Genomic DNA, 27,689 nt, shown 5'->3' on the forward strand with positions numbered 1-27,689 from the left:
ATCTCTTTTTTTCTTTCTTCCAAATTTTCTGATTGCTGCCAAAACTCTCTCGTACCTCACAATCGGAGTCTCCAGACTAGGCCTAAATGCAATATTCTTAAAAACCCTCTGGAAGTTCGGCAGTGCCTTATATGACCAATAGGTACGGCCATTGTTTACGGAGTAGGTGACATTTTCCTTCCTCTGATTCCAGCGTTCGGGCTTCTCGGTATTAATGTTCATCTGTACTAATAAAATATTATGGTCACTCATCGTAGAGGGAAGCACCTTTAAAATGTGTACACGCACTAAACAGTTGAATGGAAACTGCCATATAATCAGTAAGGGACTGACTATAGGTACCATTGAAAGTATAAGATGCGGGTGAGTCCTCTGGAAACCTACCATTCAAAAATAATAAATCAAGATTCCTAAAGTTTTGTAAAAGGGAAAGGCCTCGTTTATCAGATTTTAACTGAGCCGGAAATACAGGCTCTGGAATATCCCACACCTCCTCCAAATCCGTATTAGAGTAAACTATTGCAGCACTATTATTTATTTTAGCGTTAAAATCCCCTACCATCAATATACGCGCATTTTCTTCCGTATTACACAAATTATGCGCAAAACTGCAAATAGAGACAACCAATGAATTGGATGCCCTCCCCGGGGGGATGTACACATTTACCAGAAACAAAAACTTTTATTCCCTAAATTATCATTTCCTAATTTCAGTTTTGCACAAATGCAACAATTTGAGGGGTGTTTGTATATCACGGGTCCTGAGCTATATTACTATTGAGTAAAATAGCTAGGCCTCCGCTTGCATGCCCTTTTGTGGATTTTTTTGCTAAACTGCAAAACACATCATCATTCTTTAACTGGAACTCTTCCGTGGCCCATGTCTCTTGGAGACAGATGATCATGGGGTTTATCTCAACCAATGATTTGAGACAATGCTATTGTAAGGTATTCAGGGAGTGATATTTGGAAGGTGGATGATTTGGTTCGTGGTGAGGGTGTCTCCATTGTGCCTGGCTGCAGGGCAAGTCCTAGGAGTTTTGGGTCCCCAGCGAAAGGAAATATGTGCTGCCCCTCTGATAGATAAAAAAACTGTTTGTTTAGACCATAGTCTTTAAACACAATAGGAACCTAGAATAATTTTTGACCATATAAATTCTTTAACAATTATATTACCAGTAATAACACATGATAAAAAGATCAGGCACACACATCCTATCCACAATGACCCAATCATACAATCACAAACAAATTCAATCCTTTAAAATGTATAAATAATTAAAAAAAAAATTATATAAGAGGGAAAAAGAAGACTAAAAACAAAGTTAAAATCTCTAACACCCCTTCAGTTTCTCCCTTACAAAACTTTTATGGCTTTCATATAATTTCCCAGAGCACTAGCAATATCAAGATTTGGCATTTCTGTAAGTAAGGCTACTGCTTGGACTTGTGACCTTATTTCATATTTTAAAAAAATTGGACATAAAAACAATTTCCGCAAAGCTAATACTGAAATGCAGTCAACCAATATGTGCAAAATATAATTTCTTGTTCCTATCAGGCTGTATCATTTTACTTTTATTTTTTCCTCCATCAGCCAAAGATTAGTACCGTTTCTTACTCTTAGAATTTCACACCTTAGCTCCCTCTGATTTGCATATGACATCCCCAGAAGTGACATCACAGAATGTGAAATCACGGGACTTCAAACCTTCTTTGACATTGCCAAAGGGCCTTATGTGTGCATATTAGCAACATGTATACAAAGATGAATACCCCAATAAAATAAGCCTGTCTATTGTAAAGCTGTATTAAGTGGATTACAGTCACACTGAACGGAAAATCTAGCACAGGTCTCACAAAGATGAACTTATTTATCCAATGTTAACTGATTGAAACTATTTTAGTGCATGATAAAAGGTCCAGAACACTTGGGAATATTATTTGAATGGCATGACTATGGTAATAATTATGCAACCGGATATAGTGAATTAAAGTTTAGTTCAAAAACATGGACCTTTTTAATTTTTATTTGATAGCTTTATAAATCACAGGTTAGAACTAAAAGGTCAGTAAAGATCTGTAGAAACAAATCAAAGCCTTTATTGTAGACCATGCCTCCTTGTAAGGCTGCATCAAAGAAGGGTTAAAATTGTCCCTGTACTGAAAAGCTTTTTAAAATGTGAGTTGCCCCAGTATTGAAACTTTCATAGATTCCCATGCTTTGTATCATTCCCCGACGTTGGAATGGGAGCCTCGGTAAATAGTAAATACCATAGCAGTAGGCAGTGCTTTAAATGGAAAAAAATAAGTGCAGGTACTCATCAATTTAAGCAGTGAATGGAGGTGGGGCAATTGTGGGCGGGGCTAGAGGCGGAGCTTGGAGGCAGGCATTTAATGGGAGCCACATTTTCTTCGTGCCAATTGTGCTTGATAATACAGAAATATTTCTGCTATCTGTAGAATATTTGGTTTTTCCTCCCATGTGCAAAAGGATACATTTATTATTGTGGGAATGTCATACCAATGCAGATTGTCTGTGAGCCTAGGCACATATGAAACATAAAAGTGATTTGCCCAGAATCACAGGATGTTGAGCTGAAGCTGGGACTCAAACCTATTTCCATAGTTGCTTATTAGGCAGCTCTGACCCTAACATTACATCCTCACAAATTTCCTATCTGGGAAAGATGCCTCACAGTCAATGCAAACATACCCCCCCCCCCCCCCCCCTCACCAAGGCCTGAAAGACACTGTAAACTTTGATTGCTTTAGGTTAATTAAAACCGTTACAAAGACACTGGAGCGAAGGTGCTAACAGGCACACAGTAAAGCCAATTTACTAATTCTCCCCCTTTCCCAGCAAACTATAGCTTCAGGGCGCTAGCCTGAACAAGCAGGGAAGAAAAGCAAAGAGACCCTTAGGCACCATCTCATCGCCCAATGCCTGCCTTCCCAAACTGATGCTGGGTAGTGTGTGAAATCTCCCCCACCCTCACCCCTCCTCGCAGACTTGTGCTGAGAGGTGCATTCATCTTGGGTGTCACGCTGTAATTAGATTTGTGGGGTAGGGGATAGGCTCTGAGTCCCACACCTACAGTGTGATTGACTCGGCAGCGTCTGATTGGACCCTTAACTCTTATTCAGGGAGGGGCGCAGGGCATCCACAACCCTAAACGAGACCTTAATTGATGCAAATGAGCCGCTGCGGGATGCTCAGCAGCGGCTCCATTCAGAGGTGTGTACACTGCCCCTCCCTCCATTCTGCCTTCTCTTTTTTCAGCGCAGCAGCATAGCCCCAATGCCATCAAGTCTCTTGCCTGACTTTCCCCTAAGAGTACCGGTACTGCCCTTGAACGAAGGAAAAGTGCCGGTACTCAAAGGGAGAAAAATAAAAAGTGCCGGTACTCCGTACCGGTGAGTACCGGCCCATTTAAAGCACTGGCAGTAGGTACAAAAGAGAAACCTAGGCCTAGGCCTCATCTCATTTTGTAGCCTATCCGCCTCTTTTTGTAAAAGAGACCAAAGAAGTTGCAACAACCAATCCGAATAGCCTCACCCCATAGAACCCTCCTGAGAGAGCCTCAGATTTTCTACCGCACGTTGTGCTAAGGGAGTCATCTGAGCTCTGCTCAGTTTTTTCTTTCTACAACTTGGAAAATCAACCTTTTACTCAAGATGTCGGATAAAGAGAAGAAGGCTTTGTTCAAGGCTTGTGCTATTTGTTCAAAGAAAAGACTTTATGTAGAGGACAAGCATGAAGATTGTATATACTGCTTGTACCCGGATCACAAAGCTACAGAGTGTAAGATCTGCAGAACCTGCTCTACTAAAACATTAAGGGACAGAGAAGGAAAACTTCTAACCTGGATGCAAAAGATGAAATCTAGAAAGGAGGTCATTTCCAGCGACAGCGAAGATTCATCTTCAGCTTCCTCATCAAGAAGATCTAAGAAGAGGGGTAGGTCTTCTCCTTCAACTTCTGCTGAGCCTCCTTCTAAGACCTCTCAAAAGACCTCTGATAGGTCTAGTCCCCTAAAATCTCCTCACCGAGGTGCAAAGGAGAAAGAGGGGATTGGTGTCAAAGGTGGTTTCCTCTCAGAAGGTATCTTATCTTCTGTTGTCTCTCCACCACCTGAGAAAACAAAAGGTTTTAAGAAACCTGCTTCCCTACCTCAGGAACATAAATCTGACAAGAAAGCCCGCTCGTCTACGGTGACATCTGCAGGTACGTCGACAACGAAAATCCAGAAAACGGCTGTTTCTGCCTCGTCAACGGCAGCGTCGACGGTGACAACGTAGACAATGGCAGCCTCGACGACAGATGTGTTGACAGCTGGGGCTTCATTCTCTTTTTCGTTGAAGACACTGATTACCTCAACGTCGACGAGGATGTCACCGACAGTGGTGTCGACGTCCACGAAGACGACGTCAAAGACGATGATGGCAATGACGTCAACTGTTTTACTACTGACGACAAGCTCGACGGCGAGGCCGTCGACTATATCCCCTCCGTCGACGATGGTTCTCTCCCCGTCGACGGTGCACTCGTTGTCGACGACTCAGTCTCCAGCAATGTCTACGACGATCCCGTCGACGGTGGTCCCGTCGACGGTACAAAAATTCAAAATGTCCATAAGAATACGCCAAATCACACCTGAAATGACATCCCCACTCAGAGGAACGCCTTTACCTCCAGCTTTACTTTTAGAGGAGGACTATTCAGATGAGGATGATGATGGTCCATATGGGGACGCTTATAGCCCGTCTCAGCTCCAGGTAAAATACCAGGATTCTGACTCTGATGGCTACTTTGAGGAAGAACAGCGGCATCCTTCTAGGTAGAGAATGCAGAATCTATCGCAGCAGGGTATGGTTTCTATGCCTTCTTCCTTAATAACTGACCTACAGATGATAACGGATTGTAGGAGAAGATTTCCTTCCAAAGTCTCTGAATCCATTCAGACACCTCCTCCACCATCACCACCTCCGGCTGTGGAAGTTCAACCAACGGAACAGGTACCTGCGGAGGGGAGACGGGGTGTCCTCTCAGGACAGGTTTGTGGTGACAATGATGACGATTCCTCTGATGATGGAAGGGATGTAACGAAGGTTCAAGATCCGAATAGAGAGTAGGATGAATATATTATTCCAGATCCACAGTCTCCTTCACCTGATCTGGTAGACTCCCCTCCAGCTGACATTTGAGGTTTTCATAACCTCATGGAAAGAGCTTCAAAACGGTTTGGACTTAAAATTCCAATGATTCAGTCAGACTGCTTTCTCCAAGATTTCAAAGAGCCATACAAGAAATCTATGTGCTCTATTCCAATCGTAGAGCATGCTTGGACTGAGGGTGTGAAAGTCATGCTGTCTCCAGCAACTGTGGTTCCAGTCCTACAGTGGCTGGAGAAGAAGTACAAGGCCCCTGAAGGAAGCCCTGCGTGCCTGGTTGGCCAACCTAGGCCAGACTCTGTAATCTCCCAGGCGGCACAAAGGAAGTCAAAGAACCCATCAGCCCCTCTGGCTTCTCCACCTGATAAAGAGGGTAAATTTCTTGATAATGTGAGAAAAAGGTTCTACTCAATGTCAAGTCTAATGGTTCGTGCCTCCTACACACTTGCAATTTTAGGACGATATGATCGCCAAATGTGGTGCGATATGTGTCCGTTGGTGGATCAGTTACCAGACACAGCTAAAGCTGAGGCGAGAAAGATTTTAGAGGAAGGAGAACGCTCTTCCTCAGAGATAATTGACTGCGCCATGGACATAGCCACAACTGCTTTTCGTGCCTTGGCAGGTTAGGCTGTTCTCAGAAGACAAGGCTGGCTTTGGTCTACCTGGTTTCGCCCTTAGGTGCAGAATAAAATGTTGGGTTTGCCTTTTGATGGTGATATGCTTTTTGGGAAGCATATAGGCAGATGATGCCTTACAGGATATCAAAAAGGACACTGAAACAGCCAAGTCCTTAGGCACTCTTCAATACCTAAGGTACCATTCCGTGGAGCAAACGGCAAGAGTTTTTCCGGCTATAGAGGAGGATACCAACAACGATATTCCTCATATTCCCAATCTTCACAAACCTACAAGCCACAATATTCACAGAGGCAGGGCCAATCGGCATCTTTCTCTCGGCAACCATCAAGAGGCCATCAAGGTCGACAGGGGAAGGATTCATCTAAACGACAATAGCGGCCTCTTGGCTCTTTCTACTGTTCCTCCCCCTCCGGTAACATCAGTAGGGGGCAGGATTTCACATTGTCTACGCAGCTGGATGCTGATTACATCAGACCGGTGGGACTTGAATATCATTCGATTTGGCCACACGTTGGAATTTCAACAATTGCCCCCTTCAAAAGCTCCTCGTGCCACTGAGTCAAAACATCTGCGACTTCTCCGTCTCGAAGCCCATCAACTAGTTATCAAGGGGGCAATAGAACTGGTACCTCACTCAAAGAGGAAAGGGTTTTTATTCTAGATTTTTTTGGTTCGGAAGACGGAAGAAAAGTGACACCCAATATTAGATCTAAGGGAGCTCAACACCTATCTCAAAAAGTGGTCATTCAGCATGGTTTCTCTTCAAGACTTTCTACGTCTTCTCAATCCAGGGGACTAGATGGCAACTCTGTATTTAGAGGATGCATATTTCCATGTGCCGATCCACCCAGCTCACAGGCGATATCTACGCTTCACAGTAGCCAAGAGCCATTTTCAATTCAGGGTGCTTCTGTTTCCTCAGGTCTGCAGCATGAATATTTACAAAGGTGTTGACCCCAGTGGCGGCTTTCTCAGGAAGCAATCTCTGGAGGTTTTTCTCTACCTGGACGATTGGTTGATAAAGGCTCCATCCTTTCAAGCGGCGTCCAGGGGCAATCGACTGCTGTATTCAACTGTTCAACCGGTTGGGTCTTCAACTCAACAAATCCAAATCAGTCCTTCTCCCGTCCAGGACGGCCAGATTTCCTTGGTGTGGCCAGGGAGCTTAAATAAAGTGTTTAGCCTCTATGCAAATGAGTCTGTTTGCCTCAAGACTGCGCCGCTTGCACCACTGCACTTGCGCTTACACCGCAGCATCCACTGCCCGCAAAGGAATGCTAGTTTGAAGCTACAGCCTGCCCGTTCATGACGCCCAGCCTGCTTTTGGTGCCACGCCGACAGCCTCCTGCAGCCCTCTCCTTGCGGCCCTCCAACACAAACTGTACTCTTGCCACCAAACTTCAGTGGGACTAATGTGGGACTGTATCCGACCTGCGCTCTATCACAATCGGCCTGAATTTTTCACTTTGACCTGTTCTACCGCGACCAGATAGTTGTGGTTAGCACTTTATGCTGTTAGGCACAATTTTTCACTTTATTCTTTAAACATTCATAACTCTGGCTCTAACTATTGGACTTTTGCTTTTGTTTTATTTATTATATTCAGCTTTATTTTTCTAATCTGGTGTGTGATGACTTTGTGTGGTGTTTTTACTGTTTTGTTGTTTCAAGAGGTGCATAAATACTTTTCACATTGCCTCTAAGCTAAGCCTGACTGCTCTGAACCAAGTGCTTTAAACTGGATCCTCTTGATGACAGAAAGCCAGTGTAGATGCTGCAAGTGAGGAGAAAATAGTGAAAGTGAGGGGGATGGGTTATCTTCAAGATGAGGCGTGCAGCAGAATTCTGGTTAACCTGGAGCCGTTGGATGAGGAAAGCTGGTAGGCCTAAATGAAAATCTATTAGCATAGTTCAGTATTGCTATAAGCAAAACTGTTTTTCGAGAGTCCACTGGAATGAGGTGGAGCATCCGTCTGAGAGATCTAAGGGTGGCAAAGAAAGTGGGAGAAAGGGACCAAATTTGGCACACTACGGTAGGAAGGGTGTCGAATTTTACCCCAAAGATTCTGTCCTTCAGAGTTTGGGGAAGGGGAGCCCCCAGTACAGGTGGCAACGAAAGACTGGCCTCTGGGAAGGACTTAAAAAAAAACGGAGGTCCATTTTGGCACCGAGTTAAGCTTAATATAGCGTTCCTCCCTTCATTCCACCACAGTCTTCAGGGAAGGCCAAAAATAGCTGGGTGTCATCCGTGTAGTCTGACATGACATAATAAAACCTAGCAGTTACAAGTACAGCATACCGTTGAATGTATGGATTGCAGTAAAGTAGCAATTGCCTTGATGAGTCGTATAACTTTCTCAAGGTTGAGTGGTGTACTTGTGAGTGCAGGGTGACTGTGTGCCCACGTCATTGGTGTGCTTCAGTGTGTGCAGAAGGAAGATTGCGTCTGAGTTCAGGGTGAGAGTTGTCTGTGAGTCAGACCGATTGGAATTCCCAATGATTGTTGAAATATATATATTTTTTATTTATAGGAAAAATCCAGCTGCATTTTGAGGAGGCATTGGGTATGGTGGATTTTCAGCTCCCAAACAGGATGTGTATACTTTATATATCGGAAGCAGATTTGGTAGCGGGAAACGCTTTCAAAAGAAGACTGGTGCGAATTAGGAATGTAAGTACACTTTAGATAACAAACCAACCTGCAAAACCTGGGTGTGAACACACTGCACTAGAGTGTATTAAGCACTCTGTTGTTACTTGCACTACTTTGCCTTATCTCCTAAAAGAGATTTGTTTGAGGCTCCAAGACTTTTCTGATTTTTTTTTGTTGATGATATATATATCCACTCGAAACTGTTAACAGGTATAACGCACTCAGGAGATTAAGCCAAAAGCAGTTTATGTTCGGTAATGCGTTTCAACAGACTTGATCACACAGTAAACAATAAAGTTACATAGTCGCTTGTCTGTTGAAACGTGTTACCGAAAATAAACTGCTGTTGGCTTAATCTCCTGAGAGTGTGTTATACCTGTTAAGTTTCTAGTGGATACTATGGCTGGACGGCTTCACCGGCGTCACACACCACCCGCCTACGGGCCAGGCATCCAGATGGAGCAAATCTTATAGATATATATATATATAGATAGATAGATAGATAGATAGATAGATAGATAGTCACTGGCTTTGTGGTTACTTTCCAGCATATAGACTGTGAGAAATTAACCGTGTGGTCCTGAACCAGGGTTGTGCAGACTTCTTTTTCACCTAAAACATGGAACCACATTTAATTGCTAACTTTAATCGCATTTCCCGCCATAAAAGGTGAGGTTCATAGCCAACATAGAGAATGTATATCTTGGTGCGTGTGGGTGGTACGGTTGCAGGTATGCCGAAATTTGATTAGATTTAGAAGAGCCATATCTTCAGGGTAATCGCTGTTTAAAAAAAAAACTATTATTTAATGTGGCTAATTTGTACAGGACTTGATGTAGAGTGAGAGCACACCCCTACGACAGCCCACTTTTCCAATGCACTAACACAATTTCCACTTTATTCGCAAACATTTTTTTTAAAGAGAGAACTGTGCATTTATCTAAGAGTTCTTTTCTACTTGCATTTACTGAACACAAAATGAATAGTCGCATTTCTCTTTGCATCTGTTCTCTTTCAGAAGATTGGCTTCAATTTAACAGTGAGAATAGTTTGAATAACACATACCATTACTTCATACATACAGCATCAATCGAATTCATCATTTACTTGAGCATAAGAGATGAGGTGTGGAAAGTAACATGGGGACCAGAAGTAAGCGAAGAGGGGTCAGTGCTGCTAATGTTACAGACGATGGTGTGGAGTGCAAAAAAACGATGGATTTAGGCCCAGATCCTTGTACTGGGGTGAATGTATGACATTGTTCTACATTCTGTCCATCAACTGTGTTTTTTGCAATTTTCACCCCGAGTGTGCTGGGTATACTCAGACGTGAGTCCCAGGCTCTCCACACCACTGGAGTCAAGCTATCCAGGCTGATGAAGGCTGATAGCCAGAAACCGGTCCTTGGATGCTTGATTCCGGTCTGGGATAGACATGGCTTGGTAGTTCGGACTGGACTGTTCCCATGAGGCACAGGGTCAGAGCTGATTTGCATATAGCCAGTGTCTAACCCAGGGTGGTGTGGGGTGCAAAAAAACGATGGATTTAGGCCCAGATCCTTGTACTGGGGTGGATGTATGACATTGTTTTGCATTCTGTCCATCAACTGTGTTTTTTGCAATGTTACAGACGAGGCTTTCCTATCCCTCACCTGAGCATATCAGCAGCTCTCACTGCTTGACCGTTTAGGACATTGGTGCCCTTCTGCTCCTGCCCACATAGATACCAGGTACATCGGACCTTGAGTCTGGACACCGTTAGTAATTCATGAAGAGAGCTTGGTAAATCTGGCCCGATAGGCCAGAAGCAGATTGGGAAAGTTGAAGATCTCCTTTTGTAAATTCCTTCTGGATACAGAACTCTCCCTAGATTGGCCGCACCTCCCATGCTTCGCCCTTCGATTCACAATACATAGAGAGAAGAATCAGCCATTCAAAGAAATCAAGTGACGCCAGATGGGGGGAGAATTAATAATGCCTTTATGCCCATGTTAATCACAGAGAAAGTTAAAAATGGATGGGCAGCAGGCAAATGTCTCGATGTAACAGACAGGAAAGTGGTATACAAGCTCTGGGTGTTGTAGTGGGGTCTGTGATATGGTTCTGATGAGAGGAATGCTAGACTGGGGACAGGTCAGCTAGTGAAGACCAATGCTTTCATCTCTGGGTTCTGCTTACTACTGCCAGGTGCCGCCCGCTTTCAGGCTACAAGAGCTGCCCAGGAGGCCTGGGCATAAATGCTGAAACAAACCAATGGCACTTGTAGGTGTTATTCAAACAATCGATAAATAATTTAAATAGCTAGATAATCAACTGCAGTTAATACTGTCACCATGTAATTATACTTCAGACCACCATAATGATTTCTGACAACATTTATCATTTTCATTCACAAGTACAACAAAGACATTTTACGTACAGTAATCTCAGCTAAGCCATGTGCGAAGTGTCCCCAGTGAACAAAGAACCACAAAAAGAAAGAATGATATTGCAAGTGCATGTGTATTTCTTAAAACAAACAACATAAAATCCTTGAATACTTTGTTGTATTTGTCGACGTTTCGACCTGGAATAAAGTAACCTGGTCTCATCAGATCAAAAAAGATTAGGGGAACAATCGAAAAAACTAACAAATATGTATTATCAAAGAATTAAGGTGGTCTAGCTTACTACAGATATGGAGAGAGTAGTAGTTGCTGCCTTACACCCTAAGTGGTGAAGGCTGAAGCAGTTTGCCTAGTATGTAAAGTCACACCCGATGAAATATCGAAGACTTAGTCTGGCCAAATATTAAAATCTCCCTAAAGCATGGTTTAGGAGCTTTCAGAGAGAGCGTGCCAATACTAATAGGCAGTTAAGCAAGGGTGGTAGAAGGACCAAAGGCCTCTACTCCTATAGATATAGTGAAGAAAAATTGGGAGTAGGAGAAATTGAAAGCTAAGATTTCAGTCTCGAAGTCATCGAGCATTTCCTGTGCTCACATTTGTAATGTGCTGCTATCAATCCTCTTAACACCTCCTCTTATGCCATTTGTACAGTTTATGTGAAGTATTTTGTACCTGGCAACGACGGCTAAAGAAAATTCAGATTCGGAGGGGACCTTAAGCAATGTTTCAATAATGGCAAATATGTGAATGTCGGTCTTTATGATGAGTCTTGTTTCTAGATGTGCTTAGGGAGTGATTGAACATTCAAAAGAAGCCAAGAGGGCTAGGAAGCGTGTGGTTGTATCCAATCAATCAACCAGTCACTTGTAAAGCGCACTACTTACCCGTGAGGGTCTCAAGGCGCTGAGGGGAGTGGGTGCTGCTACTGCTCGAAGAGCCAGGTCTTGAGGAGTCTTCTGAAGGTGAGCAGGTCTTGGGTCTGCTGCAGATGGGTCGGGAGGGTGTTCCAGGTCTTGGCGGCGAGGAAGGAGAAGGATCTGCCACCGGAGGTCGTTCATTGGATGCGGGGGACGGCGGTGAGGGCGAGGCTGGCGGAGCTGGCGGGTGGGGGTGTAGAAGCTGAGTCTGCTGTTCAGGTAGGCCGGTCCGGTGTTGTGGAGTGCTTTGTGTGAGGAGCTTGAAGGTGATCCTCTTGTTGATGGGGAGCCAGTGCAGGTCTCTTAGGTGGGGGGTGATGTGGCTGCGACGGGGGATGTTGAGGATCAGGCGGGCGGAGGCGTTTTGGAGGCATTGCAGTCTTTGTAGGTGTTTGCCTGGGATTCCTGCGTAGAGTGCGTTGCCGTAGTCCAGCCTGCTGCTGACGAGGGCTTGGGTCACCGTTCTTCTGGTTCCGGTCGGTATCCACTTGTAGATTCTGCCGAGCATGCGGAGGGTGTTGTAGCAGTAGGGGAAGATGGCGTTGACCTGCTTCGACATGGAGAGGGAGGAGTCGAGGATGAATCCTAGGTTGCGTGCGTGGTCCGTGGCCGTCGGTGCTGCTCCCAGTGTGGTCGGCCACCAGGAGTCGTCCCAGGCAGATGGGGTGGGGCCAAGGATGAGGACCTCCGTCTTGTCAGAGTTCAGTTTCAGACGGCTGCTCGTCATCCACTCGGCGACGGCCTTCATTCCCTCGTGGAGTTTGGTTTTGGCGGTGTGTGGGTCCTTGATGAGGGAAGGATGAGCTGGGTGTCTTCGGTGTAGGATATGATGTTCAAGTAGTGCTGGCGGGTCACTTGTGCGTTGGGAGCCATGTAGACATTGAACAGGGTCGCGCTGAGGGATGAGCCCTTCGGTATGCCGCAGATGTCGTCGGTGGCTTCGGATCGGAAGGGTGGGAGGCGGACTCTCTGGGTTCTGCCGGAGAGGAAAGACGTGGTCCAGTCCAGGGCCTTCTCCTGGATTCCGGCTTCTTGGAGGCGTGTCCTTAGTGTGCGGTGGCAGACTGTGTCAAAGGCGGCTGACAGGTCCAGGAGGATGAGGGCTGAAGTTTCGTCGCTGTCTAGTTGGCGCCTGATGTCTGTGGCGGCGATGAGAGCTTTCTCGGTGCTGTGGTTTTGTGTGAATCCGGATTGGGACGGGTCTAAGATGTTGTTGTCCTCGAGGTGGCGGGCCAGTTGCATGTTGGCGATTTTCTCGATGACCTTCGCCGGGAAAGTGAGCAGGGAGATGGGCCGGACGTTCTTGAGGTCCTTGGGGTCCGCCTTGGGCTTCTTGAGGAGGGCGTTGATTTCGGCGTACTTCCAGCTCTCCGGGAATGTCGCTGTCTCTGAGATGTTGATGACCTTCTGTAATTGGGGTGCGATGGCTGCGTCTGCTTTGTTGAATACGTGGTGTGGGCAGGGGGTTGATGGTGATCCTGAGAGGATGGAGTTGATGACTTTGCGTGTCTCCTCGTCATTGAGGTGGTTGGGGCAGGTGGTGTTCGCGGGGGGATGGATCCATTAAAGTATACTTGCGTGGTTTAGTGCGGAAAGTTCCTACAAAATAACCAGGTGGAGACGTGTGCTTGTATATTGAGAAGGGTGGAGCAAGTGACATTCATCAGGCTACTGGTGCATTCGTGACCACAGCTGTGCCTGGGAGTTCAAGCTTAGCTCTTTGGCCTGGCCTAGGGTTCGAAGCAGAGCATTGCAGAAAGAGTGTACAGTAAAGAAAAACACTGAGCCCAGTCACCCATCTACAAGGCAGTAATAGGAGTTAGAACCAACTAAAAACAAATGTAAATAACTAAACCAAGCATGCTGCGGGTCTGGCCTGTAAGTTCATAGAACTATCTTAGATTCTTGAAAATTGAACATCACAATTATCTGTAAATCAGAAGGGGAGGATCTTTCAAAGGATGGAACCCCGAAGTAGACAAATGAGCACACATACGAACAGCTAAAGGTCACTGATATACTTACAAGGACACTTAACAACGTTAAACACCAAATTACTCTTAGTATCACACCTCAGAATCATTCTTCTTTACCTCTTTGTTGTGTTGTGTTACTGTGTATATACGTATGAGTTGTGTGGATTATTTTTCATAGCTAGGTCTATGCCTTTATTCCCTTACCAGGGCAGCCATCTTCATGCGCTCGTCATAGTTGAGAGAACTCGGTTAAGTGAGCAGTACTTTTCCCAAGTGCAGAAGTTCATCGCTTTAGAACTTGGAATGAATTTGCTTCCAGTGGCTAACCAGAGCGAAGCTGCACAGCTTATTATTCAGCTGGTAAGCAACTGACTTTTGACTTGATATCTTTGGTGATTGTAATGTTTGTTAATTTGGTAAACAGCCATGATTCCTTCATGTGACCAGAATATTTACTGAGAAGCTACATCCATCGACCTGGACTGTGAATTGGCTATAGTATGCCTGTTTCCTGGGAAGCATGGTATGGTACCTTCTACCCAACTTGAAAGCTGCAGGTACAAATGCTACTCCTCAGTTTTTCTTTTACACAGGGCAGTGATTTGCCCTGAGTAAAACTACTGTCAAATTGAGTTTTTGCAAAAAGTAATTACAAAACAAATCCCATGATGGTGCCTTAATAAACAAGCATTTGCAATACAATAGGTCTCGCATTTATGCTAGTTTAAGCTATCCGCATAGTAAATGACAATGCCTTTTATTTATGTTTTAAAAACAAACACATAAATAAAAGGCATTGTCATTTACAATGGCAAAAGCTAAAAACCGTGTAAATGCAAGAACTATTGCATCATGCCCCACATTAAAATGTATATGTGCCCCCCATGAACATGCAAGTGAAAAAGAAAAATGAAAAAACGCAACCTGTAATGTTTTATCGACCTCTGAGGAGCATGCAGCATGTGTTGCCATTCATATTACAGGGCGACCTGCCTCAAGTGAGACCAGTAAACAGCAGTGCTGATGCTGGCGCCTTGGCTCCTGGGAGTGGAGTGGAGCGGCGGGGTTGGGGTGGCAAGAGGAATGCCCCGGAGAGGTGAAAATAGCATCCAAAGTGGAGCGAGGCAGGGAGTCCCGCATTCTGTAATCGGCCAGCCTTTTGCAAGGAGGATGCAGGCTATGGAACCAGGAGGTGTAGCAAACGAAAATGTGGGACTGATGTTTGTCAGCAAAGAGAGTGAACACCCACAATAAAAGCTCAACCCCCTTCCCATCTAGGAGGCAATGAGCAGGGTGGGCAGCAACACGGGGACGCCCCTCTTGACCCTGCATGCAGCATATTCGAACGCTCCAGGGACGTAAGACCTGGCAAAGCAGTCTTTGGTGAAGTGGAAAATAGAAAGACTGCAACTATTATTAGTAATTAGACATGCAGGGTATCCCTATTGTTCGAAGCCGCATTGACGGCACACTCTCCATGCGGGGTTATAAAGCAAGAACAACCACAAAACATGCCAATACTGATACTCATTCATACATCACATTTATTCCAAAGGCAAGGAGACCTAAACACCCGATTGGAAAAAAATATATATATATTTTTCATTTCAAATGGTTTTTTTTCTAATTTCATACTTTTTGGCGGCCAAAAGCGGTACAAAAGGGGGTGGTGATGGACGGAGCATCTGAATCAATCAAACACTCACACCCAGTCAAAAGATCTGGGTTTAATCCATCACCGTTCTTTAGCCCACTCTGCCACCCCAGTTCAGACATGGCTATATGCAAATCAGTCTGACCCTGTGCCTCATGGGAACAGTCCATCACCACCCCCTTTTGTACCGCTTTGTTCACCATAAGTTGGCAGGGTAAGCTCAGACGTGAGTCCCTTGCTCACTTTGCCACTGGATTCAAGCAAGCCTGGCTGAAGACGGCTGTAATGCCAGAAACCGGCACTAAGAACAAAAGCAAATCAAATGCCAGCATTAATTCAGAAAGGCGGTGAAGAACCGATGACCAGGATCATATCCACATTTGGATTCATCTCCCACACAAGAATGGGCGGCATGACCATTCATGCAGCAATCACTCACTCCCTTCTGTTCCACTCCATGCAAGAGTCCAGCAACACCAACAGCCTACCCACATAGGTCACACTTGCAACCTGCCACCTCCAAACTACTCAAAACGATCAGATGCAAACTTAAGAATTTGTTTTGCTTTCCTTTTCGCATGTAGCGGTGCTTGAGTGTTAATTAGAGTGATCTCTGTTATTCACACACATTTAAACACATTTCACATATGTCACACTACAATATGATACTATTCCAATCATGTACAACGTTGGACAGCATGCTATCCAGCCACTGAAAGCCCTTTGTCAAGGCATATGAATCAATATATAAACGCAAACTATAGTGCATTACACTGCAAGGAGTCGCCACACGCAGTGATTTAAATCACATTACGCTTTAGAAGAAAACGCGTCTGAACACTTATTTGAAGCAAAAGCCATACGTGGGTAAACAAAACACAATAAAAAAAGACCAGTGGACATGACCTTTTATGTTAACAGCACATCTGCCTACCTCTTTTGGGTGCATCACGCCGCTTTAGGGTGAAGATCTGACTTATCTAGCTCTGTGCTGCTATTTGCAGAGCGTGGGCTTTGTGATAACCAGCTCACCCTCACTCCAGTAAGGCCCTCATTATAAGTTCACCCTGTGCTATAATCCAAGTTAAATACCCCAAATTGCAGTTGAGTCTCTGGGCCTGTAATTATTGGGTGTGAAAGTTTTAGACTCATAATTCCAGTCCCTGAGCATCAGACCATTGCTGTAGGAGTTGTGAGGAAATACGAGAAAACTGCCTGTAAAGGACCCGGTAACCTCTGGCTCTCAGCAGTTATTCCCCATTTCAGCTGGAAAATGTGTGATGGCCGAACCTTGGTGCATAAATACTGACTGCTAACATAGATTCTGGCCCCCTGTTCTCGCCATACCAAACTGTAGATAACTCATAACGAGGGCCTAAGTAAGTAACAACTAAACATGTCTGATGAAAAAGTGGAAGAGTGGCTGTGGTTACCAACACAGGCCATGTGCTGCGGAAGAGAAAGGAAATGTTACTTTCCAGCAAAGCACAATAAGTATTTCATTTGCTAGCTATTATGCCACTTTAACTATAGTAAGCATAGTTAGGTGTCTGGATGTAGGTAACGGGAATGTCAGTGTGAGGGTGTATAAAAGTCAGTATAGAATAAGGGTCTCCAACCTTTTCTCAAATAGGAGCTACTTATGTTTATTAAAAATCCTTCCTGAGCTACTACTATTATTAGTGGTGTAACAGTGACGTCATGAAACGCGGTTACATTAATCGCCAACATATACAAGATTAAGAGCAGTTATCAGGCAGGGTTGCCAGCAGTAATGCAAGAAAGGCTGTGTCACCATGGGTAGTACATAAGAGCCGTAGCTGTAATGCCACTGCCACCAAGGAATTAAAATCAGTAATAAGTGTACCCAAAGCTGCATGATTTTCACTTAAATATGAACATTAAATATAGTTCTGGAAATTCAACCCTTGTTCTCCAAACACCAGCTTATGTGTTCTGAAAATACATGCCTTTTTATCTTCCATACACACTTTCAATTTTGATATTCATAAGTCAACCTAGCAAAAGTTTCTAATTTATTTGACTGAGCTACATACAGGAGAGCTACTTTCAGGTTGCTGCAGAGATACCAATAGCGTACGAGCTACCTGTTGGAGAAGCCTACTTCTAAACACACGGCCAATAGCCCTCTCAACAAGGAAAAAAAAGGGCAAGCCTGGCCTTCAGGGCCAATGTGCCAATAGATACTATATGTGCTGTGGCGACATCGGCATCCCCACACACCTCCATTAAACATTACTGCGTGGATATACAGATGACTAAGGAAGATCAAGAGGGACAAAGGGTACTTCAAAACCTGTTTGCAAAGAAACACTACATAATCTAATGCACAGCATGCAAATCCAGAAAAGGATTTATGCTGCCAAACAAAATGGTTACTTACCAGTATAAGTAGTTTTGCAGATTAAAGGGTTTTCAGGATTCACGTGCGACCCACCTACCTCCCCTCAGAGGAGGTATGCAAACGGGTACTCAAAGTCTCTATATCCCTGACTGGGAAAGAATTTTGCTGCTTTTTGGTTTCACCATTGTGAAGTCTCACTGTATCATTAGTTGGGAGTTTGCACCTCTGTCTCAGACCGTGAATGTACTGCATAACAGGGTAGAGTGGAGCATGCAGTCAAGGAAAATGAGCTGCTTGTGGGCCCGTGACAAACCTTCTGTGTTTGCTCAAAGTTATGGGCGGGTCAATTATGGAAGTCCCAAGGGGGCCTGATTCCATTAGGGCAAGTATCACATTTTGCTGGGTAGGGTTTCTGTAGCGCCACATAGTGGTGCACTGACAGCATGACGTTAGCAGGCCCATTAATATTTGTACATGCCTGCCCGGCCCCTGGTAATCTAACAGATTAACTAGTCTAAGGGCAGTCGTAGTAGAGGATTGTGGGTTATTTGAAATTGGTTGCATGTCCACGAGTGGTCTAGGATATGGCAATCTAAAGGCCCCTAGGCGGGAAAGCAGTGGGTGAGGGCAGATTTCAAGGGCACCCCTGCCACATATACTTATCAGGGCTGACCAGTCCTAGCCGGTATCTCAAGTGGCATGAGGACCAGGTGATATTTTTCTCTCCTGCCTCATGGGATCCAGGGCAAGGCTAGAGTGGGGAAGGATGTGATGGTGGTATGTCTCCCTGCATCATCCGAAGTCCAATCACCGTTGGGTGTGATCACTTACTTGAAGGTGGTGCCGCCCACTACTTTAGTCCGAAGCACGTCCAGGCCTCGCTGACGGTATGCCATCCGTTGGTGCAGCACCATTTTCCATTCCAGGAGTCAGCCACAGGTAGTCTGCATCAGTCCAGGGGAAGAAACTGTCCAGATGCAGCTTCTGGAACGGATTAGAATTCCTCACAGGATCACTGATTTAGGAGCGATTCAGCTGAACTTACTACAGTTCGACTCTCCTGGTCGCAATCTCAGCAAGCTCCTTGCTTTTACTGCTTAACTTAGTTATTTTTTTTTTCATAACCAATTTTATTATGAGTTCAAGCAAAGCATAACACAGCCCTCCACAGTCAGGAGGAAACTGTCAACGACAGATAGAGACACATCATTAGTGCAGCATCGAACCCAGCGTTATATAGTGAATGACATCGAACTACCCCACCCACCCAACCCCAAAAACACCAACCAGCCCCACCCGCAGCTACCCACCCCTTATCCCACCCCAACCCAGTGCACGTGATCACAGTCCAGCAACATGAGACAACTTACAAAGGTGGAGCCGGCCAGCAGCCTAGAGTGCGGGATCCACATCCAGCTGTAATGCATCATCAATGTCTACGGGGGGGTCAAGGAGCAGGCCCCGGTAATCCGCCCACCGTTTCCAGATTTTGTAATGTTTGCGGGGACATCCCCGGGCTTCAAAAACAGGCTGCTCTAGTCCCATGAGGAAGTCCAGGCCCGCCCTCCAAGCCCCGAGTGGGGGGGCGCGCCCGCTCTTCCAGGCCTGCGCCAGGTCCCTCTTTGCCACCACCAGCCCCAGCAATAGCAAATGGCGTTTGTAAATATTGCCCCCAACGTTCTCTAGAACATGAAGAAGGCCCAACCTGGGGGTACGGGGCAGGTCCCAACCCAACACCTCTGACAGGCAGTCCCAAACCCCAGCCCAGAATCGAGTCAGTCTCTCACAGGACCATACTGTATGAAACAGGGTGCCCTCCTCAGAACCACACCTCAGGCACTCCGGAGTCGCGATAAGACCTGCCCGCCATAGGCGATGTCTAGTATAATAAGCCCGGTGGAGGTATTTGAACTGGATGAAGCGAAGGCGGATGGCTATAGCAGCACCACGGGGAGATTCCAAGGCCTCACGCCAGTCGTCATCATCCAACGGACCAACATCACCCTCCCAAGAGGCCCTCAGCGCCGCGAGTGAAGGGGAACAGTGAGTGACCAGAGAGCGATATATCTGCGAGACCTTCTTGTCACCTAGGTCTCCCATAAACAGTTTAGCCTCGATAGGGCTAAAATCAGGGAGCTGTTCCAGGCCCACCAGACTAGGAGTAAGAGCGTGGCGAAATTGAAGGTAGCGGAAAAACTGGGTCTTGGGCATGCTAAATTCGGAGCTAAGTTCCCGAAAGGACTTTAGGGTAGTACCAGAGAGGACATGACCTAGGGACGAGATTCCAATCGCATCCCAGCCGTCAAAGCCGGACAGAGACGCCAGCGCCGGTAACAGGCCATTGTGCCACAACGGGGTTTCAGCTGTAAGCCGGCCCCACCAGCCCACCCGGTGCAGGGCCCGCCGCCAGACAGCAAAGACCACTTGGGTGACCTGTGGAAGCAGTCGCCTCCGCCTAGCCGAGTACAGCAGGGTGTGAAGGGAGGCGCCACCCATCAGTGAATGCTCAAGGGCATAAGCCGGATCACTACGGTCACCATACCACCATTCGTTAAGCACAAGGAGATGGGAGGCCTGATAGTAAGATAAAATATCCGCGGCCGCCAAGCCGCCGCAGTAAGTAGAGAGAAAGCATGTGCGCAGCGCTACCCTGGCGGCACCGCCAGCCCACAGAAACCGGCCCAGCACAGAATCAACAGTACGGAACCACTGCGGGTCAACCTGGAAGGGATGATTCTGCAGTTGATATAGCAGACGGGGCAAAGCCACCATCTTGAAGATGGCTGACCGGCCGTAGATATTAAGAGGCATGCGCGTCCAGGTCTTGACGTCTAGTTGGACCCGATCCCATACCGGCAGGATGTTCCGGTCCCATGCCAGTGCAGGCGAGGCAGAGAGGAAGACACCCAGGTACTTCACACCCTCCACAGCTATCTGAAGGGATGCAGCCCAAGGGCAGGCCACTGCGGCACCCCCCAGCACCCACAAGGTCGATTTACGCGGGTTAAGGAAGAGCCCCGATGCCCGACCAAACTCCTGCATCAGCTCCAGGACACGAGGACCCGTACGCTGCAGGTCAGTCATGAAAAATAGCACATCATCCGCATATAAAGCTATGCGGTCGGAATGATCCGCACCCCAGACGAAGCCACGGTAGAGCTCATCGCGGCGCACCCTGACGGCCAGCGGCTCCATGGCCAGCGCGAAAAGGTAAGGGGAGAGCGGACACCCCTGACGCGTGCCCCTGGACACCGGAAAACGAGCCGACGCCGTTCCCGAGATACGCACCGAGGCCGTGATCTCAGTGTAGAGCAGCCTGATATAGGAGAGGAAAACCGGGCCGAGGTTCAGCAGCGGCAACAGAGCAAATAGAAAGGTCCAGCTGACCGAATCGAAGGCACTATCAATATCAGCCAGCAGGAGCGCCGCCGGGTCCTCCGACGACTCAATCGCTTGTATCGCGGCCTGCGCCCGTCGTATATTGTGTCTCGTTGCCCTGCGCGGCATAAAACCCGCCTGATCCGGGTGGACAAGGGCCGAAATGTGTGGAAGTAAGCGGTTCGCTAGCGCCTTTGCCAGGAGCTTGGCCTCGAAGTTGATGAGGGATATGGGGCGATAAGAGTCATGGCGATCAGGGGGCCTACCTGGCTTCAAAAACACCACTATTTCGGCATGACGCCAGTCCGGTGGGAGGCGGCCATGCTCTCGTGCCTGCTCCAGGGCCCGCAAGTAGTGCGGCCCGAGCTGCAGATGGAACCTCTTATAAAATTCGCTGGGGAAACCACTCTGCCCCGGCGCCTTGCCTACATTTAACTGACCCAATGCGTCACCCAGCTCCTCAGCCGACAGAGGAAGGTCCAGGGCCTCGCGCACCTCATCAGATACAGCAGATGGGGGAACCGACGCAATATAATCCGCAGTAATGGCAGGGGAGAGAGTCTCCCGAGAGGCATACTGGTGCCCATAATAGCGCGCAAAACTCGCTGCAAGAGTTGCCGGATCTGTGATTGCCACTCCGGCACTATCAACAAGGCCCGGTAGCGTAAGAGGCTGTAGGTTCTGTTGGCACAGCCTATGAAGCATGGTGCAAGACTTGTCGCCCCACTGATAGACCCGACTACGGGTGGCCAGCCACGCCTGACGAGCCTCATCCAACAGGACCGAGGAATAAGACTGTTGCGCCTGCAGGAGTAGCCGCAGTGCCATATCATCGGGAGCCTCGCTGTGTCGAGCCTCGAGCTCCTCCACCCGCTCTGCGGCTGCAGCAATGCCTCCCAGCCGAGTCCGGCGAGCAGACGCACACCAAGCAATATCTATGCCCCGCAGGGTGGGTTTCATAGCCTCCCAGACTGTCACCGCATCCATCCCTCCGGTAAGGTTGTCCTGCCAATAATGGGCAATCGCGCTACGCAGATGCTGGGAATAATCAGGGCGCTGCAGATGCCACGCGGACATTCTCCATCTGAAAGGGGAGCGCGCTTTGCACAAGTCAATTTGTACCGCCACTGGGGAGTGATCAGAGAGCCCGCGAGGCCGAATCGCTGCCCCCTTCACCCTGTCAAGGAAAGCCCTCGGGACAAACACACAGTCCAAACGCGAAAGGGAACCATGGACAGCCGAGACAAAGGTGTACTCTCGCCGCTCCGCATGCAGATGTCTCCACACATCTACCCAGCCCAGACCATCAACCATAGCCCCCAACCGTGTAGGGGAGGATACAAGTGCCACCCCAGGCCTCCTCTGCCGGTCCAAAGCCACATCCATCACATCATTCCAGTCTCCGCCAATCACAGCCATGGAGCGGGGGAACTCAGCCCACAAGGCAAACAAACGTTCAGCTAAGGCCCACTGCAGGGGGGGGGGGGGGGGGGGGGCATACACACAGCCAAACACGACCGGCTCCACACCGACCTTCCCCCTGTACAAAGACAAATCGTCCCTGGGGGTCAAGCCACTGACGCTCATGTACATATGCCAGCCGTCTATGAATAAGAATGGCCACACCCCTGGAGCCCCTGGTAAATCCGGCATGGAACACTTGATGAAAGCCAAAGCGCTGCAAACTCAGGGCTTTCGTACCTAGCATGTGCGTCTCTTGAAGAAGGAGCACATCTGCCAAGTCCCTCTTAGCCCAGCGAAGCACCGCTCCCCGTTTAATCTTGTCCAATAGTCCCCGTACATTCCAGCTAAGAACACGCATGGAAGCGCCATTGGGCGCTAAGTGAGGAACATCAACCATGATCACAGTGCTCCCAGCCCCACACCCCCCGACCCCCGGCCCAAGCCCCAGACCCCACAGTTGCAAAATACACAGAGACCACGTGCACCCCCAGAACCAGAACCCCAAACCCCACAGATCCCGAAGCCCCAAACCCCACTACCCCTCCAACCCCGACCCAACCCACATACAACCAAACACCCCAGGACCCCCACCCCCATCCCTCAAGGAACAATGAAGTATCTGTCGCGGTATACGGTACTTCAGGCCCAAAACACAGCGCCCAAAGCCAGCCATACCAATGGATCCCAGCTAGTCCCCCCCCGAACTAATCAGACACACTCCCAGAACCACCCCCCAGTCCCAACAGGAGGAGGCAGCCCAAAGTACGTGCCCCGAACCCCAACAAACATACAGTAGAGTCAGAAGCAAAGCACCACAAGAAAGTGACAGACCACGAAGGCCCCGGCATTCGCCAAAAGGAAGTCAATACTGCACCAGCCAATGTATGTCCCACCGACCACAGCTCAGCCTCCGCCAGATATAGTCACATATAGATGGCAACCAGCAGACAGTCCCCATGAAGGGCGATCAGGAGCCTCTATCAGAATGATCCGTATCAGGCTGTGTGTCCCCCAGGAGGGGGTCCTGGGACAGGGACCTCCGCCGGGAGCGGGACTTGCGATGACGTTTCCCTTTGCCAGACGGGTTGCTCCTGTCCTGAGACGAACCACGCGACGATCCAGAGTGCAGCCCCGGCTGGACGTGAGGTCGGACTCTGACTGTCTCATCGGTCCAGTTGAAGACGGCCTCCGGCGTATCAAAGAAGAGGGTCTTGGAGTTGAAGATCACCCGGAGGCGGGCCGGGTAGAGCAGCGAGTACTGAATTTTCAGGCCACGCAGCTTGGCCTTGGCAGCCAGGAAGGAGTGCCTCTGCTGGTGGACCAGTTTGGTATAGTCCGGGAAGATCATTATTTTATGATTGTCATATAGCAGGGTGTCCTTCAGCCGCGCTTCCCGGAGAATGACGTCCCTGTCGTGGAAGTTGAGGAGCCTGGCGATGATCGGGCGAGGCCGCTCCCCGGCCGGCGGCTTCTGTGTCAGGGCGCGGTGGGCACGCTCCACTATGAAGCATCGCGACAAGGAGTCTGGTGGTAGCCAGCTCTCCAGCCACCGGGACAGAAATGCGTCCATAGGCCCATTCTCGCAGTCCTCCGGAAAGCCAACGAAGCGCAGGTTGTTCCGCCTCGCCCGCCCCTCGGCATCCTCCACACGAAGCGCCAGGCCCCGTTGGATCTGTTCCATGTCGGCAATCTTCTTCTTAAGGGTACCAACATCTCCCTCCACTGCCGTGACCCTGGTCTCAGTTTCAGTAATGCGGGCGACTGCATTGCGAAGATCCTGACGCAGCAGCATCACATCGGCCCCCACCGCGCCAATCTTCGCATCCAGCATGTCGCGTGACTGTGTAATGGCTGCCATCAACGCCGCGTTGTCAGGTCCAGCAGGATGACCCCCACCAGCCGCCCCGGCTCCTCCACCATGACCAGTGAACTTGTCAATGGGTCCTGTCTTGGTGGCGGCCGAGCCCCTCGTCATGGCGGCCGCTCAGACAGTAGAGCAGTGACACGCACCTGTAACAGGGCCGCTTCTCGCAATAGGCCACCAGCTCGGCACGGCGCAGATGTGGCCACTCTAGTTCAAGCCACAAGGTCTCCAACCACCGCCCCAGGTACCATAGGAGCAGGATAGGGCACTTATCCGGGCCCGGCGCCTGTTAGACCCCTCAGTTCCCGGGGGGGCCCCGCTGTGTCCACTCACCAGGGCAATGGATCCGGGCTGATGACTCCGGGCGGGGACCACCAAGCTAGAGGTCCCGGCTTCACCAAGGCCAGGTAGGCCGCAGATCTTCCGAAACCCCCTCCAGTCGCAGACCCCCCGCAAATATGGTGAGGAAAGGCAGGGGATCCCACTGCAGGTCGTCAGGAGCAGGCCGCCCCGGATCGTGGCCAGCCCAGGCTGCGAAAACCAAGGTCCCGGCTGCGCCCGGGCCACCAGGTCGCCCCTGCCGCTCCGGTCCCTTCGCCGCGTCTACACCACCTGCAGGTCCAGCCAAGCCCCGGGAGGATAATCTCTGGTCAAATGTCCAATGTCCGCAGCAACCCCCTTTGGCACAGCTCCTCGCAGCAGCCCCCACAGCACTAAGCAACAAGAATGAAGGATGCAGCTCTCACCAGCATTGGAGCGCCGCCGCCAGTCCCAGCGGAGGGTAATGCGCCTGCCAGCGGTGGGGGGCCCCGCGCCCCCGGGAGGCGGAGGGCAGCAGCAGCAGAGCGTCCGATCACCTGGGTGAATGTCCTCGGGGCGGGGGGCGCCAAACTCGAGGCCCCGGCTCTGGCAAGGCCAGGTAGGCCGCAGCCCCTCCGAGGCCCCCCACCAGCCCAGGCCCCCACCACCGGCAATGTGAAGGTAGGCAGGGCGCTCCGCTGTGGGCCGCCGACAGCAGGCAGCTCCGGAACGCGGCCAGGGAGCGGCAGCGCCGGCTCTGGGTCAGGTCCCCCGGTCGGGGACGCCAAAATTGAGGTCCCGGCTCGTCCGGCGGGCACCAGGCCGCCCGCTGCACTTACTCGCCCCACCGCCGCAGATGGGCTCGGCGCGTCGTCCCCGACACCGGACGATTCCCGGTGTCCTCCGCCAACACCACCTTGGACGCGGTGCACTTTTCAGGGTTCAGGGCCAGGATAATTCTAGGATAATCGGCGGGCCGGCGGGAGCTCTTAGGCAGCCACGTCCGCCATGATCGCCCGCTAAGCCACGCCCCCCTTGTCAAATCCTTAACTTAGTTATTTTGACGTTTCTCTTGACAGTGCTCCTACTCCGATTTTATTTTTGTACAAGGTGTATTTTGGATGGATACTTACGTCTTACCTGCAGACGTGTTCCCAAGTATATGTAGAAAGTAGTCAAAGTACAAAAAGCAGAATAAGTGCCAGATGGGCAGATAGCATAAATAATATACAAGCCACTCGAGTTGAATATTGTAGTAGGTCTTCATTATCTTCTATGAGGAAACTTCAGCCAATATCTAAATGAGTCCTAATCCCCATTGTGGTGGTTGGAGTGAAAAACAGCCTACCAATGATATTAGTAGCCTCAGATATCGCCATGGATCTCCATTGATGGGTATCCAAATTTCACCCTGGAATATAAATTTTGTCTGCCTTTTTAATCACCCAATGTGACACACCGAGATTGCGCGTAAGACTAAGGTGGCTAAAATAATTTATTCATCATTAACTTCCTCATCCTCCTCCCATCACCCTGTTTCCGCGCCGGCATAACTTACCTTCTCTTGTCTGTCCTTTCAAAATTGTGAGTATCGTTAAATGATCATCAATGGTGTTTAGCAACCTACACTGCTTCAGCTATTTGCTCATTTACACTAAGCTGTAGCCTACATATTCATTGAAAAAGGCAGAACTCATTGCATATTGATAGAAGTTATACACATTTTTATAACTTTCACAGGCAAGCAAAGATGGAACTCTGTTTACTTCGATCAAACGCTGGTTGCATATCGTTCTGGATTTATTAGTTGAGAATAATGAAAATTTTATTTTTTGTGTAGTATATACTGGCTGTAGTTAATAAGGCAACCAAAAAGTTGTGTGATAAATTAATTTATTTTCATTCCAGGTCCACAGCCAGAGTAAAGAACAGCAGAGTAATCCTTTTCTTCGTAAAAAGCGGTCGCAGCTTGCAGAGCCTTCAATTCTTAATACCATTCAGCAGATTCCAGGAGTTGGAAAAGTTAAAGCTTTACTACTTCTACAGTATTTTCCGAGCATCCACCAACTCTCAAAGGCCTCCGTCCAGCAACTTGAAGAGGTCGTTGGAAGGGGAATCGCACAACAAGTGCATACCTTCTTCACGCAACAAAGATGACAAAAAGTTTGAGAAATTATCATATGTATATAGTGCTATTTATATATTTATATCCAGTTCGTCAGGTTCTTCTGTTGGATTTTGTTGGTGATGAACATGGGGACATGAGCCGGCGAAGTGACAGGAGTCCTTGTCTCACCTGCTCCCAGGCTAGCTCTGAGCACAGCATGGTCAGTACTGGTCTCCAAGGTGGTATGGAAATTACTACGCATTTTACGTAGGCATGACGTGTCTTCCGCCAGTTGATTCCAATCCCCTTGTGTGTTTCCGCGCATTTTCAAGAGTGCTGCTCTACAGACAAGTATTGTATTCTTGACCAAAATATTGACTTCTTGAGGCACATGTAGATTCAATCTGCAGTGATCAAAATCGATGGTTCACTGATCAGTTGTAGAAAGATTAAACTCGGTGTTGTTCGAATCATTAGAATGGTTTGCAAAGCAGTCAAAAATACATTTTTAATAAATAAAGAACGTTGCAAGCATGTTTTGGTGTTTATTCCAAGCTTAATATTTCCTTTTATCCCAAGTTGACCATTAAGAATACTTTTGTAAAGTCGAGAAAATATTAAGAGGCATTGCTGAAAAAATTCATATATCGCAATAGCTGTTATTAACGTTTCCTACCTATACACCTGTGCGGCATAACAAACTTCTTTGGTCTTAACTGAGAAATAGTTGGTCAACATTTCTTAATTAATATTCCAGCGTTTTAAAGAATTCATTGACCGGTCATTTAACACTATAGCTTGCAAGGGT

At 48.1% G+C, this 27,689-nt stretch overlaps 1 protein-coding gene across 1 annotated transcript in view; it reads left to right on the plus strand.

Moving 5' to 3' along the window:
* The window catches only part of FAAP24 (FA core complex associated protein 24), a 97,092-nt gene extending 69,685 nt beyond the window's left edge, over positions 1 to 27,407 (plus strand). Inside the window, exons 3-5 of the mRNA XM_086945135.1 lie at positions 8,349 to 8,488; positions 13,957 to 14,109; positions 26,683 to 27,407. Of these exons, the coding sequence (XP_086801261.1) occupies positions 8,349 to 8,488; positions 13,957 to 14,109; positions 26,683 to 26,931 (542 nt within the window). The 3' untranslated portion in view covers positions 26,932 to 27,407. The remainder of the gene's footprint in view (positions 1 to 8,348; positions 8,489 to 13,956; positions 14,110 to 26,682) is intronic.
* Positions 27,408 to 27,689: the final 282 nt, after the last annotated feature.

The sequence above is a fragment of the Lissotriton vulgaris genome, chromosome 12 (genome assembly GCF_964263255.1).
Source record: "Lissotriton vulgaris chromosome 12, aLisVul1.2, whole genome shotgun sequence".
Lineage (NCBI taxonomy): Eukaryota > Metazoa > Chordata > Amphibia > Caudata > Salamandridae > Lissotriton > Lissotriton vulgaris.